At 43.4% G+C, this 13973-nt stretch overlaps 1 protein-coding gene across 3 annotated transcripts in view; it reads right to left on the bottom strand.

The window, feature by feature from the left end:
* Positions 1 to 13973, bottom strand: part of ATL2 (atlastin GTPase 2) — a 92002-nt gene that overhangs the window by 29406 nt on the left and 48623 nt on the right. For all 3 annotated transcript variants that reach the window (XM_029061301.2, XM_039912249.1, XM_029061308.2), the window contains exon 2: positions 10934 to 11169. In XM_029061301.2, coding sequence (XP_028917134.1) covers positions 10934 to 11169 — 236 coding nt within the window. The remainder of the gene's footprint in view (positions 1 to 10933; positions 11170 to 13973) is intronic.

Below are 13973 nucleotides of genomic sequence, written 5' to 3'. Positions count from 1 at the left end.
AATTCGCTGCCTTATTCCACTGCCTGGAAAGGTGTAAATGAATATTAGAAGGATCGAGTATGTCATTTATTTCTTATTCTTCCGGTTTTATAATGCTGCATAACAGTTTCTGAAATCACCCCACTACCAGATAATCAGTGTTCCCATGATTGCAATGAGGCAGAAACCAGAATTCTCAAAACTTACGGCCAGCATCCCTAGCTGTCAATACTTTAATTACTAAAAACTCATCAAACGCATAAACTTGGAATATCCTGATCAAGGTTCACCTGAATAAGAAACTGTCCAACCCCTAACCAATAAACTGATATCCTCGTAATTCCATATTATTCTCAAATTACTTTTGCCTCTTCTTCCAAAATCTGAGGTCATTCTTTATGTTAAATATTTCTTGGGCACTGAAAAGATACAGAATTTTTTTTTTAAAGAATGTAATCCTCTGCCCCACAGGACACCTCATTTACTCACAGGACACCTCATCTGCTCACAGGACACCTCATTTGCTCACAGCCAACTAAATTACCCAGAAAATGGAGATAACACAGACTACAAAGTCATTCAGTCAGTAGTTTTTATAGATTAAGTACAGAGAACTGATACCAGGCCTGTGGAGAGTACAGTAAAATGAACAAACACATTATCTGCCCTTTAATGGAGACAGGCACACACACTGTATACAAAGAAAAATTGATAAAGCAGAAATATGGAAAACATGCTCTGCTGCTTGCCAGCTGTGTGACTTTGGTCAAGTCACTTCACTTCTCTGTGCCTCAGTTCCCTCATCGGTAAAATTTTTATTTAAAAGTTAAAAAATTAAAGTTTTTTTAATCCTGTGATCCCCACATGGGAAAACCTGATCACCTTGTGTTCCCCCCCAGTGCTTAGAAAAGTGCTTTGTACATAGTAAGCGCTTAACAATTACCACCATTATTCTTATGATTATGAATAGACAAATTAAGCAACCAATCAGTGGTATTTATTGAGCACCATGTGCAGAGCACTGAACTAAGCCCTTGGGAAAATAAAATACAGCAGAATTAGCAATATTTTCTGCTAATCTTCCCTGCCCATAGTGAGTTTACAGTCTAAAGGGGGAGACAGGCATTAATATAAATAAATTAGCTAATGAAAAAGTAGCTTAAATACATGGAAAAGGTAAGTGAGTTTATAAATGAATGCTGAGGGTGGGGCTGGGATGAAATGACGTGGGGGAGGTGGTAATTAGTTGGGGAAAGCCTCCTGAAGAAGGTGGTTATTCAGGAGGACCTTGAAAATGGGGAGGGGCGGGCTCTGATGAAACAGAAGCAGGGGGCGGATGATGGGAAGGGCCCAGACACTGAGTCAGGGAAGAAAGAGTCGAAACCAAGGGACAATAAGCAAGTTGGCTCAGGAGGGCAGAAGGGTGTGAGCTGAGATGTAGCAGGAACAGACTCCAGCCCCACAGCACTTATGTACATATCTATAAATTACTTATTTACACGTCTGTCTTCCCCTCTAGACTGTAAGCTCACTGTGGGCAGAGAACGGGTCTACCAGCTCTGTTGTATTATATTCTCCAAAGTTCTTAGCACAGTGGTCTGTGTACAAGAGGCACTCAAATACCATGGATTGGTGGAATAATAGACAGCCTGACTCTTCCTCTGTTTCCCACCCTCTACCTGCGGGAGTCTCTCAAGGCTCACTTCTGGATCTCCTTCTACTCTCCATCTATACCCACTCCTTTCATGTGGTGATTCCCAAATCTACATCTTCAAATCTGACCTACCTCTTTTTTTCTTAATGTATTTAAGTATTTACTATGCGTCCAGCACTGTTTGAAGTGCTGGGGTAGATACAAGTTAATCAGATTGGAGAGATCGTCCCTGTAGCACATGGGGCTCAGAGTCTAAGTAGGAGGAAGATCAGGTATTGAATCCCCATTTTTCAGACAAGGAAACTGAGGCACAGACAAGTTAAGTGACTCGCCCAAGGTCACAGAGCAAATTGGCAGAGCTGGGATTGGAATCCAGGACTGCACTCTTTCCATTAGGCCACAATGCATCCTTGCCCCCTCTTTCTCTGTAGTTTCTTATCTCCTCCTGCCTTCTGGACAATCTTTACCTGGATGTCCCATCAACACCTCAAACTTAACATGTCTAAAACAGAACTCCTCATCTTCCCATCCAAACCCTGTCCTCCCCCAACTTCCCTAACACTGCAGACAATAACTTCATCCTCCCCATCTCACAAGCCCGTAACCTGGGCACCGATCTGTCACTAAATCTTATCGGGTTTACCTCCACGACATATCTAGAATCCATCCTGTCCTCTCGATCCAAATGGCTATTAGGCTTGCTGACCTCCCTGCCTCCTGTCTCTCCCCTCTACAGTCCTTACTTCACTCTGATGCCCAGATCATTTTTCTAGAAATCATTCAGTTCACATCTCCCCACTCCTCAGAGAAACCTCCAGTGGTTGTCCACCCACTTTCTCATCAAAACTAATGCCTTACCATCTCCTTTAAAGCACTCAATCAGCTCACCCTCTCCTACTTGATCTCGCTGATTTCCAATTACAACCCAGACCATCCACTTCATTCCTCTAATGCCATCTTAGTCGCTGTACCTCGGTCATCTCATCTCACCGTTCACCTCTTGCCCAAATCTTCCCTCTGGCCTGGATCTCTGTCTCCTTTCACATATGATTGCCCACCTTCAAAGCCATATTAAAAGCATATCTCCAAGAGGCCTTCGGCAACTAAGCCTTCATTTTCCCTCCTCCCTCTCCCTTCAGTGTCACCTTTGTGCTTGGATCTGTACCTTTTAAGCACTTGTTATACACTCCACCCTCAGTCCCACAGTAATAATAATAATAATGATGATGGTATTTAAGCCCTTACTATGTGCGAAGGACTTGTGCACACAGCCGTAATTTATTGATTTCTATCAATGCCTGTCTCCCACCAGACTGTGAGCTCCTGAAGGGCAGAGAATATGTCTACCAACTCTGTTCTACTGTACCCTCCCAAGCACTTAGGCCAGTGCTTGGCACACAGTAATAGCTCAATGAATACCACTGATCGTCTAAGATTCACTTGGCCTAATCAGCAGAAAATGCTAAAAAGTTATCTACTTCTGTAGCTTAGTACAGTGCTTGACATAAATACCAGAAAGATCCTTTCTCTTTTAATACAGAAGACTGTGATAGCATGAGTAGGGGAATTCTGCCCTTCAAACCAAAGAGGACGAACCATATATATTTATAGACCATTAGCTTTATTTACAGTATTGGAGTACTGGTCTGCTCACCAAAAAAAAAAAAAGTTTTTATTCAGTCGTATTTATTGAGTGCTTACTGTGTGTGAAGCACTGTATTAAGTGCTGGATAGAACCTGTGTCTTCGTGACTCAATGGAGAGAGGAAAAGGCCAAGTTTAGGAAACAGTTAACCACCTCACGCTTAAGCAAAATAATGGTTTCTTTTGTAGTGGAACCATGAACCAAGCCTTCGGCTCCACAAACTGACATCTTTGCTTAATCTACTATCTAATTGTGGAACTATGAATATATTTTAGGGAGAGTGGAGGCTCTGGCAAATTCAGCAGTCATCATTTTGAATATCATCTCTCAAAATATCGATTGCCCTCGTCACCTCATAAAGTATTAAACGAATTCGCAAACAATTGGTTCCACTTTCAGAAGCTATAAAACAAAGTGTCTCTTTTTAGACACACGCCATTGGAAGAAAACCTCTGTTTAAACAGAGTGCTCCAATTTTTCTGCACTTCCTTTGCTCACTCTGGAAAGCAGGATTTTCAGTTCCAAAGATCTGGGTTTGGGTTTTACACAGGCCAATTAAAGAGTTTCTCGCAAGTGCTGACATTTCTTTATTTGGGTAACTTTTGCAAAATCCATAGGAAGACTCAGAAATGACCATCTTCAATGCAAGGCTTGCAGTTCCAACCAACCTCACTTCTTAAATAAATGTCTCTGGTTATGGAAGATAAAATAAAGCATATTACTCTAAGAAAACATGGCATAGTGGATAGAGCACTGGGAGTCAGAGGGTTATGGGTTCTAATCTCAGCTTTGCCACTTGACTGCTGTGTGATCTTGGGCAAGTTATTTCACTTCTCTGTGCCTCAGTTTCCTCAGCTGTAAAAAATGAGAATTAAGACTGAGCCCCATGTGGGACAGGGACTTTGTCCAACCTCATTTGCTTTTATCCACCCCAGTGCCTAATAGAGTGTCTGACACAAAGCACTTAGATACTAGAATTATAATTATTATTAATAATAATTATTAAAATCTGTTTTTTCAAGCATTTTCTAACCTATGAAACTTGCACATTGCCCCTGCTCTACTGTGTTAATTTTTTTAATATGAGGGTAATATCATGACTAAGCTTTCATATTATAGAGGAACCCCTTCATTTTCAGTTGACAACTTTTACAAAGTCATTTGACTCCCACATCCCTTTTTGATTTTCCATTAGTCCAAATAAATAAACTTCAGCACCTCCCCTCAAGCGGTTCAGAGATGTAGCCAGAAAGACGACTCCTGGGTTCTTTCTTTTTCCAAACCTAGGAGAGGTTTCCAGGGACCACCCAACCTGTGCACAGGGGGCTGGTGGGGGGCAGGGAGGAGGTAGTCTCTCTTGCCAAGCAGCCTTATATCCAGGGAAAAGAGGGGAAGAGGAAAGGATGGATGAGAGAAACAGCTAAACTTAAGTTTTATGATCTAGAAATACCCTACCAATTTCTTAAAAGAATAATTTCTAGAAAGAGAAGCAGCAGGGCCTGGTGGAAAGAGCATGAGTCTGGCAGTCAAAGGAACCTATGTTCTTATCCCAGCATGGAGCTCACAGTCTAAATAGATGGAAATATAGGTATTTAATCCCCATTTTATAGTTGAAAAAACTGAGGCACCAAAAAGTTACTTACCCAAGATGACAAAGCAAGCAATTGGCAGAGCCAAGATTAGAACCCATAATAGTAATAATAATAATAATAATAATAATAATGATGGTATTTGTTAAGTGCTTACTACGTGCAAAGCACTGTTCTAAGCGCTGGGGGGATACAAGGTGATCAGGTTTCCCCTCGTGGGGCTCACAGTCTAATCCCCATTTTACAAATATGGTAACTGAGGCACAGAGAAGTGAAGTGACTTCTTCACTGATTCTCTTTCCCTCTTCAATTCTCTTTCCCTCTTCAAAACCCTACTTAAAACTCACCTCCTCCATGAGGCCTTCCCAGACTGAGCTCCTCTTCTCCCTCTACTTCCTCTGCCACCCCCCCTTTACCTCTTCGCAGCTTAACCCTCTTTTTCCCCTTTTCCCTCTGCTCCTCCACCTCTCCCTCCCCATCCCCACAGCACTGTACTCGTCCGCTCAACTGTATATATTTTCATTACCCTATTTATTTTGTTAATGAATTGTACATCGCCTCGATTCTACTTAGTTGCCATTGTTTTTATGAGCTGTTCTTCCCCTCGACTCTATTTATCGCCATCGTTCTTGTCTGTCCATCTCCCCCGATTAGACTGTAAGCCCGTCAAACGGCAGGGACTGTCTCTATCTGTTGCCGACTTGTTCATCCCAAGCGCTTAGTACAGTGCTCTGCACATAGTAAGCGCTCAATAAATACTATTGAATGAATGAATGAATGAAAGTGACTTGCCCAAAGTCACACAGCTGACAAGCAGCAAAACCGGGATTAGAACCCATGAACTCTGACTCCCAAGCCCGGGCTCTTTCCACTGAGCCATGCTGCTTCTCTATATTTGTCCTATTCCCTGCTCTCCCTTTTCCCCAGAAATGAAATGAAATGAAACTTGAATGTTTCCACTTCGGTTAAAATCTATTTATGTTTTTCAAAACAAGGCTAAGTCTTCCAACAGGAAGGCACTTTCTTTCAGAGAGAAAAAAACACACATTTCTCCGAATGGGAAATAGGAAATAAATTCACAGCTGTCTCAGTTTTGCAAACGTAATGACAACTCAATTGAGTTGCAGCAAAATCCCCTGCATTCAGCCTCACCTAATCGTGATTTAAACTGCACGTATGCCTTCCTTACTTATTCAACTATTCGATTACGTTGTCATTTTTTCCATGGGTGTAAAATAAAAGACCAACTTATACACAATCTGGGCAACTAGAAATTGGAGCCATTCGGAAATAAAGTAGAAGGATCTACGGGTAAATTTCTAAACCTCGTATTATTATTGATATGTGTTAATTGCTTATTATGCATCAAGTACTGGGGAGGTGTAAGTTTATCAGTTCAGACACAGTCCCTGTCCTACATGGGGCTCAGGGACTAAGTAAGAGGCAGTAACAGGCACTTAACATTTGAGGGAACTGAGGCCCAGAGAAGTTAAGCGACTTGCCCGAAGTCACACACCGGGCAAATAAATAGCAGAGCTGATATTAGAACCCAGCTTCTCTGTCTCCCAGGCCCACACTATTTCCATTAATCCTCATGTTTAACCTGTTTTAAGTGGCAGGAGTAGGTTTCTATACTCATTCCTCAAGTAAAAATTAAGAAACCAGAAATGCCCAGTGTGTTAACAGTATGTTAAAATAAAGCAGTTTTTTTACCAGTTTCTGTCCTGGGAAGGGTCGGTGTTGTACCACCCCTATGCTACCCAGCGTGGCTCAGTGGAAAGAGCCCGGGCTTTGGAGCCAGAGGTCATGAGTTCGAATCCCAGCTCTGCCACTTGTCAGCTGTGTGACTGTGGGCAAGTCACTTCACTTCTCTGGGCCTCAATTACCTCATCTGTAAAATGGGGATTAAGACTGTGAGCCCCACGTGGGACATCCTGATTCCCCTGTGTCTACCCCAGCGCTTAGAACAGTGCTCGGCACATAGTAAGCGCTTAACAAATACCAACATTATTACCCAGAGTGCACCCTATTCTCAATGGGGGAAACCAATCAATGGCATTTACTGAACGCCTAATGTGTCCAGAGCACTGTACTAAGCGCTTGGGAGAATACAGTACAACAGAATTGGTAGGCATGTGCCCTGCCCACAGGGAGATTACAATCTAGACACTGAGTTTATACACTAGATGCGCAGAGATGGGGAATGCTCAGAGGACAGGAAGAAAGTATGAAGGCAATGGGATGGGAGTGTGCCCTGTTAGTCGAACTGGAGGGCCGGGGGGAAAGGGGGTCCCAAGGCACCATCCCAAACTTCTGATAGCCTACCAGCGTGGCTCAGTGGAAAGAGCCCGGGCTTGGGAGTCAGAGGTCATGAGTTTGAATCCCGGCTCTGCCACTTGTCAGCTGTGTGACTGTGGGCAAGTCACTTCACTTCTGTGCCTCAGTTCCCTTATCTGTAAAATGGGGATGAAGACTGTGAGCCTCAAGTGGGACAACCTGATTACGCTGTATCTACCCCAGCGCTTAGAACAGTGCTCCGCACTGCTTAACAAATACCAACGTTATTATTACCAGGTTGCTGCTGCTGTGCAGACAACCTGTCAAGTGTTCAGGTCAATGAGGTCAAGTTCCTGGACCCAAACAATAATAATAACAATAATAACAACTGTGGCATTTGTTATGCATTTACTATGCATCAGGCACTCTTCTAAGCGCTGGCGTAGATACAAGCAAATTGGGTTGGACACAGTCCCTGTCCCATATTGGGTTGGACACAGTCTCAATCCCCATTTTACAGATGAGGTAACCGAGGCAGAGAAGTGACGTGTCTTGCCCAAGATCACACAGCAGACAAGTGGTGGAGTCGGGATTAGAATCCATCACCTTTTGACTCCCAGGCCCCTACCTCTATCCACTAGGCCACGCTGCACTTGGGGCTCACAGTCTTCAGCCCCATTTTACAGATGAGGTAACCGAGACCCAGAGAAGTGACCTGGCTTGCCCATGGTCACACAGCAGACATGTGGCTGAGCCGGGATTAGAACCCAGGTTCTTCTGACTCTCAGACTCTCGTTGCTTCTGTTTTTAGACCCTAGTGACTGAAGCTCTTCTGGGCCATGCCCAGCTTCCTCATAGCCCTTCTCTGCTTTCAAGGCAGCTCTGGAGAGGACAACTGGATGAAACATCAGAATGAGAGTTTATGGAGGGGGCAAAGCATTCCTTTCAGCTTGGCAAAAAAGGAATGGGGATGAATTCTGGGCTGTTCTGGTTATTTAAGTCTTCGGGGCTCTAACGCACATAAATCAGAAGCTCCTAGAATAAACGGGCTGGAAAGAACCTGGAAACACAATCTGGAATCAGGGTCGCCCGAGATCCTCTTCCCCACTGGGCCCAAAGTAGCTCACCCACCTAGCTCTGCCACTGGCTTTGCCCAATACACTACAGCAGTTTCATCTGGGCTGCGCAAAAAGCAACACCTGCTGCCACTACTATAGACTGTTTTAAAAATAATGGTTTCTGCCTTGAGTGATTTAATTAAACGGTGCTTTATGTTTTGATACTGCTAAAGGAAAGCTCAAATGAGTCTACCGTAAGGAGGCAAAGAGTTAATGGCAAAGTCCCGTCTTATTTGCTCTAAATGGTGGTACGCTAAGACACTTCAGAGATAATTATTTGCTCCAGGTCCAGAGGGGTTGTAACCAATTGGGATTAATACTAAACTGTAATTCAAGCGGTCAGCTTCCAGCAGGATGGATGGCATTTGTGGTAAATACTCTGCAAACAGTAAGCACTCAATAAATACACCGCTTGATTTTTGACTGTCAGATTAATAAAACTGTAGGCTTAAAAATGACGGCTTCTGACTCTATTTAAACTATGTTTTATGTTATTTTTTATAATACGAAAGGAAAGCTCAAATGAGCCTATTGTGAGGCGACAAAAAGTTAATGGCAAAGACATGCCTTTAATTGCTCTAAACGGTGCTAAAGACATTTTAGAGACAATTATTTGCTCTAGTTCCAGGGGAGTTGTAACCAAATGGGATTAATACTAAATTATAATTCAAGTGATCTAACTTTCAACAGGATGGCATCTGTGGTAATTTCTTGACTGTCAGTATAATAAACTTTGGAACAGGCTACCAAGGAAGGTGGTAGAGTGCTTCATCCCTTGAGATCTTAATTTTAATAAAAAAAAATCTATTTCCTGGAGAGTTTAATCAGATGAAATGGCTTCTTAAGATTCCTTTCCAGTATTATTTCTCTAAGAGGCAATGATTTACACTTGTTACAGCCCTGAGGACTGAATAGCCAGAACCATTTAGAATTAAATGTCATTGAGAATTGAATGCATTACTGCTGAAGTCAGTTCTATCCCCCCCTTGGCTACCGCATTAGCCTCCTCACTGACCTCCCTGCCTCCAGTCTCTCTGAACTCCAGTCCATTACTTCACTCTGCTGCCCTGATGGTTCTTCTAAAAAAAGTTCAGTCCATGTTTCCCCCACTCCTCAAGAACCGCCACATCAAATAGATCCTCCTTCAGCTTTACAGAAATCACTTCACTGATTTCCTACTTCTACCCAGCCCACACACATCACTCCTTTAGCGGCCAGCTTGTTCACCGTACCTCGATCCCATCTATCTCACCGTTGACCCCATCTCCACATCCTCTCTCTGACCTGGAACTCCCTCCCCTTCTAAATATGACAGACCATCACTCTTCCTACCTTATTAAAATCTCATCTACTCCAAGAGGCCTTCCCCAGTTAAGCCCTCTCATTTCCCGGCTCTGCCACTTGTCAGCTGTGTGACCGTGGGCAAGTCACTTCACTTCTCTGGGCCTCAGTTAACTCATCTGCAAAATGGGGATTAACTGTGAGCCTCACGTGGGACAACCTGATGACCCTGTATCTACCCCGGCGCTTAGAACAGTGCTCTGCATTCATTCAATAGTATTTATTGAGCGCTTACTATGTGCAGAGCACTGTACTAAGCGCTTGGAATGAACAAGTCGGCAACAGATAGAGACAGTCCCTGCCGTTTGACGGGCTTACAGTCTAATCGAGGGAGAGAGACAGACAAGAACAATGGCAATAAATAGAGTCAAAGGGAAGAATATCTCGTAAAAACAATGGCAACTAAACAGAATCAAGGCTCTGCACATAGTAAGTGCTTATTATTACTATTATTTCCCCTATTTCACTGTGCACTATACCCTTTAAAACACTTAATTTTCACCTGACCCTCAGCCCCATCGGCACTTGGGTTCATATCCATAATTTATACTGATGTTGGTCTCCTCTTCTTGTGCTGACCAGCTTGATTAAAGGCTTCAAGGCCCACACAAACTTTCATGCCTAAGAAATAGGAGCATGTGTTCTAAGTCTTCTGAACTCAACCAGTGCTCTGCATACAGCAGGGGGTCAATAGGGCTATTGATTGATTTCCCAGGCCTTTCTTCCCCGCAGATTAGGCAACACCCAGCATAACAAATCCTGTTCCAGGAGTTTGGGCAATCCGGTTAGGCAAGCACATTTGGGTGAAACTGGATTAGATTCATTTTCCCTGAGGGCACACACACTCAAGTACATATTCATTCTTCTTCTGTCCCATTTTGACTTTTTCTCAGAAGTCCACCAATTGAATAATAATAATGATGGTATTTGTTAAGCACTTACTATGTGCCAAGCTCTGGGATAGATACAAGGTTATCGGGTTGGATGCAGTCCCTGTCCCACATGGGGCTGACAGTCTCAGCCCCCACTTAACAGATGAGGTACTGAGGCACAAAGAAATGAAGTGACTTGTCCAAGGTCACACAGCAGACAACTGGCGGAGCCAGGATTAGAACCCAGGTCCTTGTGGTTGCCGGGCCCGTGCTCTAATCTCTAGGCCACACTTCTTCTCAACTGAAGAACAATGACAGAGGCTGGAGAAGTTCCGGGGAGGGAGAGAGTGCATTCACCAAGAATCCCAGGCGGTGACTGACTGAATACACGTTCTTAAGAGTCAGCAACACTTTATGTATTGAGTAAATGGGGCTCAACTGAAGAGAAACACTCCTCACCTGGTTGTACATATATCGAAGCATGAAATCCAGTAGGAAAGATTTCCCTTTTCGAAATGCTCCTGCCACAGACACCACAACAATGTTGAGATCCCGTAAGTGCTCCTGTAGTAAAATGTCTTCCAAAGCCTTTTCATCTAGTTCAAAGTCATGGTCATCTTCATGTGCAAGGACAATCTGAACTGGATATGGCTTCTTCATAACCTCGGCAGAATTCACCAGGTCATCCTCCTCTCCTAGTAACAGAAGAAAAATCAATTATTTCTTCCCCCCTCGGGCTACTTACTGAAGCACAAATTCAATATGATTAAATGTCTGCTAGTGGTGACTCTGCAGTTATTGGAGATCATCTGAGGCTAGTTATATAAAGCCACGCTCTCCGTTACTTGCTGATTTCCCACTCCCTAAAACAGCAGGGTCACTTCTCCAGTAAACTAGACGAATTTTCCACAACTACGCACAATGCACTTGCAAACTGCACCTAAAGAAGCACAAGTACCACACCTGGGTCATGTTTATATTAAGAGTGAGATTCCTAAATATTCTTCGTAGATGTTATTAAACTTAAGCTGTACTATAATGGCACTTTATATTTTTGATATAAAAGGTAACAAGAGAGTGTGAGGGGGAGGAGGGGAAGGGAAGGAAGAGGAGAGAAGGAAAATTGAACAGTGACATTTCAGTAAGGATTTACTTCCCCAACCTATTCAGAGAGTTGTTCTAGACCTCCCACATTTGAAGGATTGAAGGATTCATTTAGTTGGTCAGTGAGCAACTGGTCTAGTGGATTTTTCAAAGTTGCACTAGTATACTAGGAAATTGTGACTTTTACTGCCAACCTATAATTCCAGCACCAAACAAGAACCAAACTGAAACATCAGATTCTGGGGTGTTCTCAAATTTCAAGGGAGTTTGGGAACAGTTGACATTGAAATCAAATAGATTTCCAAGGGTTTTTAGGGTCACTTGCTCTGTGGTTTTGACTTAATCACCTAATTAGCCACTAGTGTGGCTTTCCCAGCTAGGAGTCTGAGTTTAGACATCTCTGAAAATGGTGACAGTGCAATATAAAAAGCAATTTACAGTGCTTAAAAATAGAAATCTTTAGTTTTCATATTGATTGTTTTTAGTCTCAAAAGGCAATGTTCCCCTCCTACAAGTTAAACTTTCCTTGGACAGTATAAGCTCCATCGACCTGTGCTTTGGCAAAGTCCCGAGGAAAGTATTTTTGAAAATCCCCTTTAGAATTGAGGCAAAAAGGGGTTTTAGGAAATTATACCTTTTGGGACCAGTACAGGGAGCCTTCTCTCGCTCCCTCGGCAGGATGACAAGAGTGACAGCAGGGAAGTTGGAATTCCTCACGTCTTTCTGGGCCATATAGCTCTCACGGGTGGACCAATAAGCATGTGTGAATTACTTAGCAGCATGCTCCAAATAGGAGTCCAGAAATCCACATCCTCACCCAACATCCCAAGATCCCTTTGCTTACATTAGCCCTCCCAGGACTGGATTAGTTGGCACCAAGAGGGCACAGTCCACCTTTAGGGATGGAGATGATTCAACATGTCCAAAACACAAATCAAACCTTGCCCTTACCATCACTGTATAAAATGCTACTGTATACTGACAACCCCATAATCTTGGCAAGGTCCTTTACTCATCTCCTTCACATAGCACGCATATTCAACCCGTCACCAAATCCTGTCAGTTCTACCTTCACATCACTAAAATCGGCCCTTTCCTCTTCATCCAAACTGCTATTACTTTAACTACTGGATCAGCCTCCTGTCACCTTATACTTCTCTCTGCTGCCCAAGTCATTTTTCTGAAAAACTGTTCAGTCAATGTTTGTCCCACTCCTCAAGAACCTCAAGTGGTTGGCCATCCACCTCCCCATCAAACAGAAACTCCTCACCATGGGCTTTAGGGCACTCAAATCACCTTGCCCCCTCCTACCCTGCCTTACTGATGTATTATAGTCCAGCCCGTAAACTTGGCTCCTCTAGTGCCAGCTTGCTGCCTCAATCTCATCTACCTCACCGTCGACTCCTTTCCTACATCCTCCTTCTGGCCTGGAACTCCCTCCCCTTCTATATACGCCAGACCACTGCTTTCCCCTCCTTCAAAACCTTAAGATCACATCTCCATCAAGAGGTCTTCCCCGATTATCACTCTTTCCACACCCTCTCCTTCTGCAGCACTTGAATTTTTGCCCTTGGGACATTGGTATTCACCCCATCTTCGGCCCCATGGCACTTACTAAAATATCCGTAATTTATTTTAATGCCTGTCTCCCCATCTAGACTATACCAGGAACATGTCCACCTCTGTTGTACTGTACTCTCCCAAGTTCTTTGTAGACAATAAGTGCTCAATAAATACCACTGATTGATTGATTGAAAGAAGGGGAATCAGTACCTGCTATCATTGCCATTTCCAGTACAGGAAAAGATGAGAGACCTAGTTATCCCGCTTCAGTTTCACCCCTAGGTACAATAACAATTGGGACAACGGGGAAAGTTTATACCATGGCAGTTCTGCCTAGGAATATTCAGAACTTCATTTCAGCAGGATAATTTTTCAGTACTTCAGTTTAAGCCTGAAGAGTCAAAAGCCCCCATTTCATGTACAATATTTACTCAACTAATTGCCTCTGTCCATATAAATGCCCCATTCAGATTCTCGGGGAGGAAATAGATTTTTTTTCTGGGTTGTCAGATAGGGGCCCACACTGGGAGGAAGAGAGGGGTCAGAACAAGACAATGCAAACCTTCTCTAGCGCCAGCTTATCCACCGGGTCCTGATTTCGACTATTTGGTCATTGAGCCCTTTTCCACATCCTCTCCCTAGCCTGAAACTCCCTCCCCCTCCACATATGCTAGACTACCACTCTCTTCACCTTCACAGCATTATTAAAAGTCACATCTTCTCCAAGAGGTCTCCCCCAATTAAGCCCTCTTTTTCCCAGCTCATTCTCCGTTCTGTGTCATCTAGGCACTTCAATCTATGACCTTTGGACACTATTTGCCAACCTCACAGC

The sequence above is a fragment of the Ornithorhynchus anatinus genome, chromosome 1 (genome assembly GCF_004115215.2).
Source record: "Ornithorhynchus anatinus isolate Pmale09 chromosome 1, mOrnAna1.pri.v4, whole genome shotgun sequence".
Taxonomy (NCBI): Eukaryota; Metazoa; Chordata; class Mammalia; order Monotremata; family Ornithorhynchidae; genus Ornithorhynchus; species Ornithorhynchus anatinus.
The sequence above is the reverse complement of the archived record's forward strand: the minus strand, read 5'-3'. Positions and strand labels throughout refer to the sequence as shown.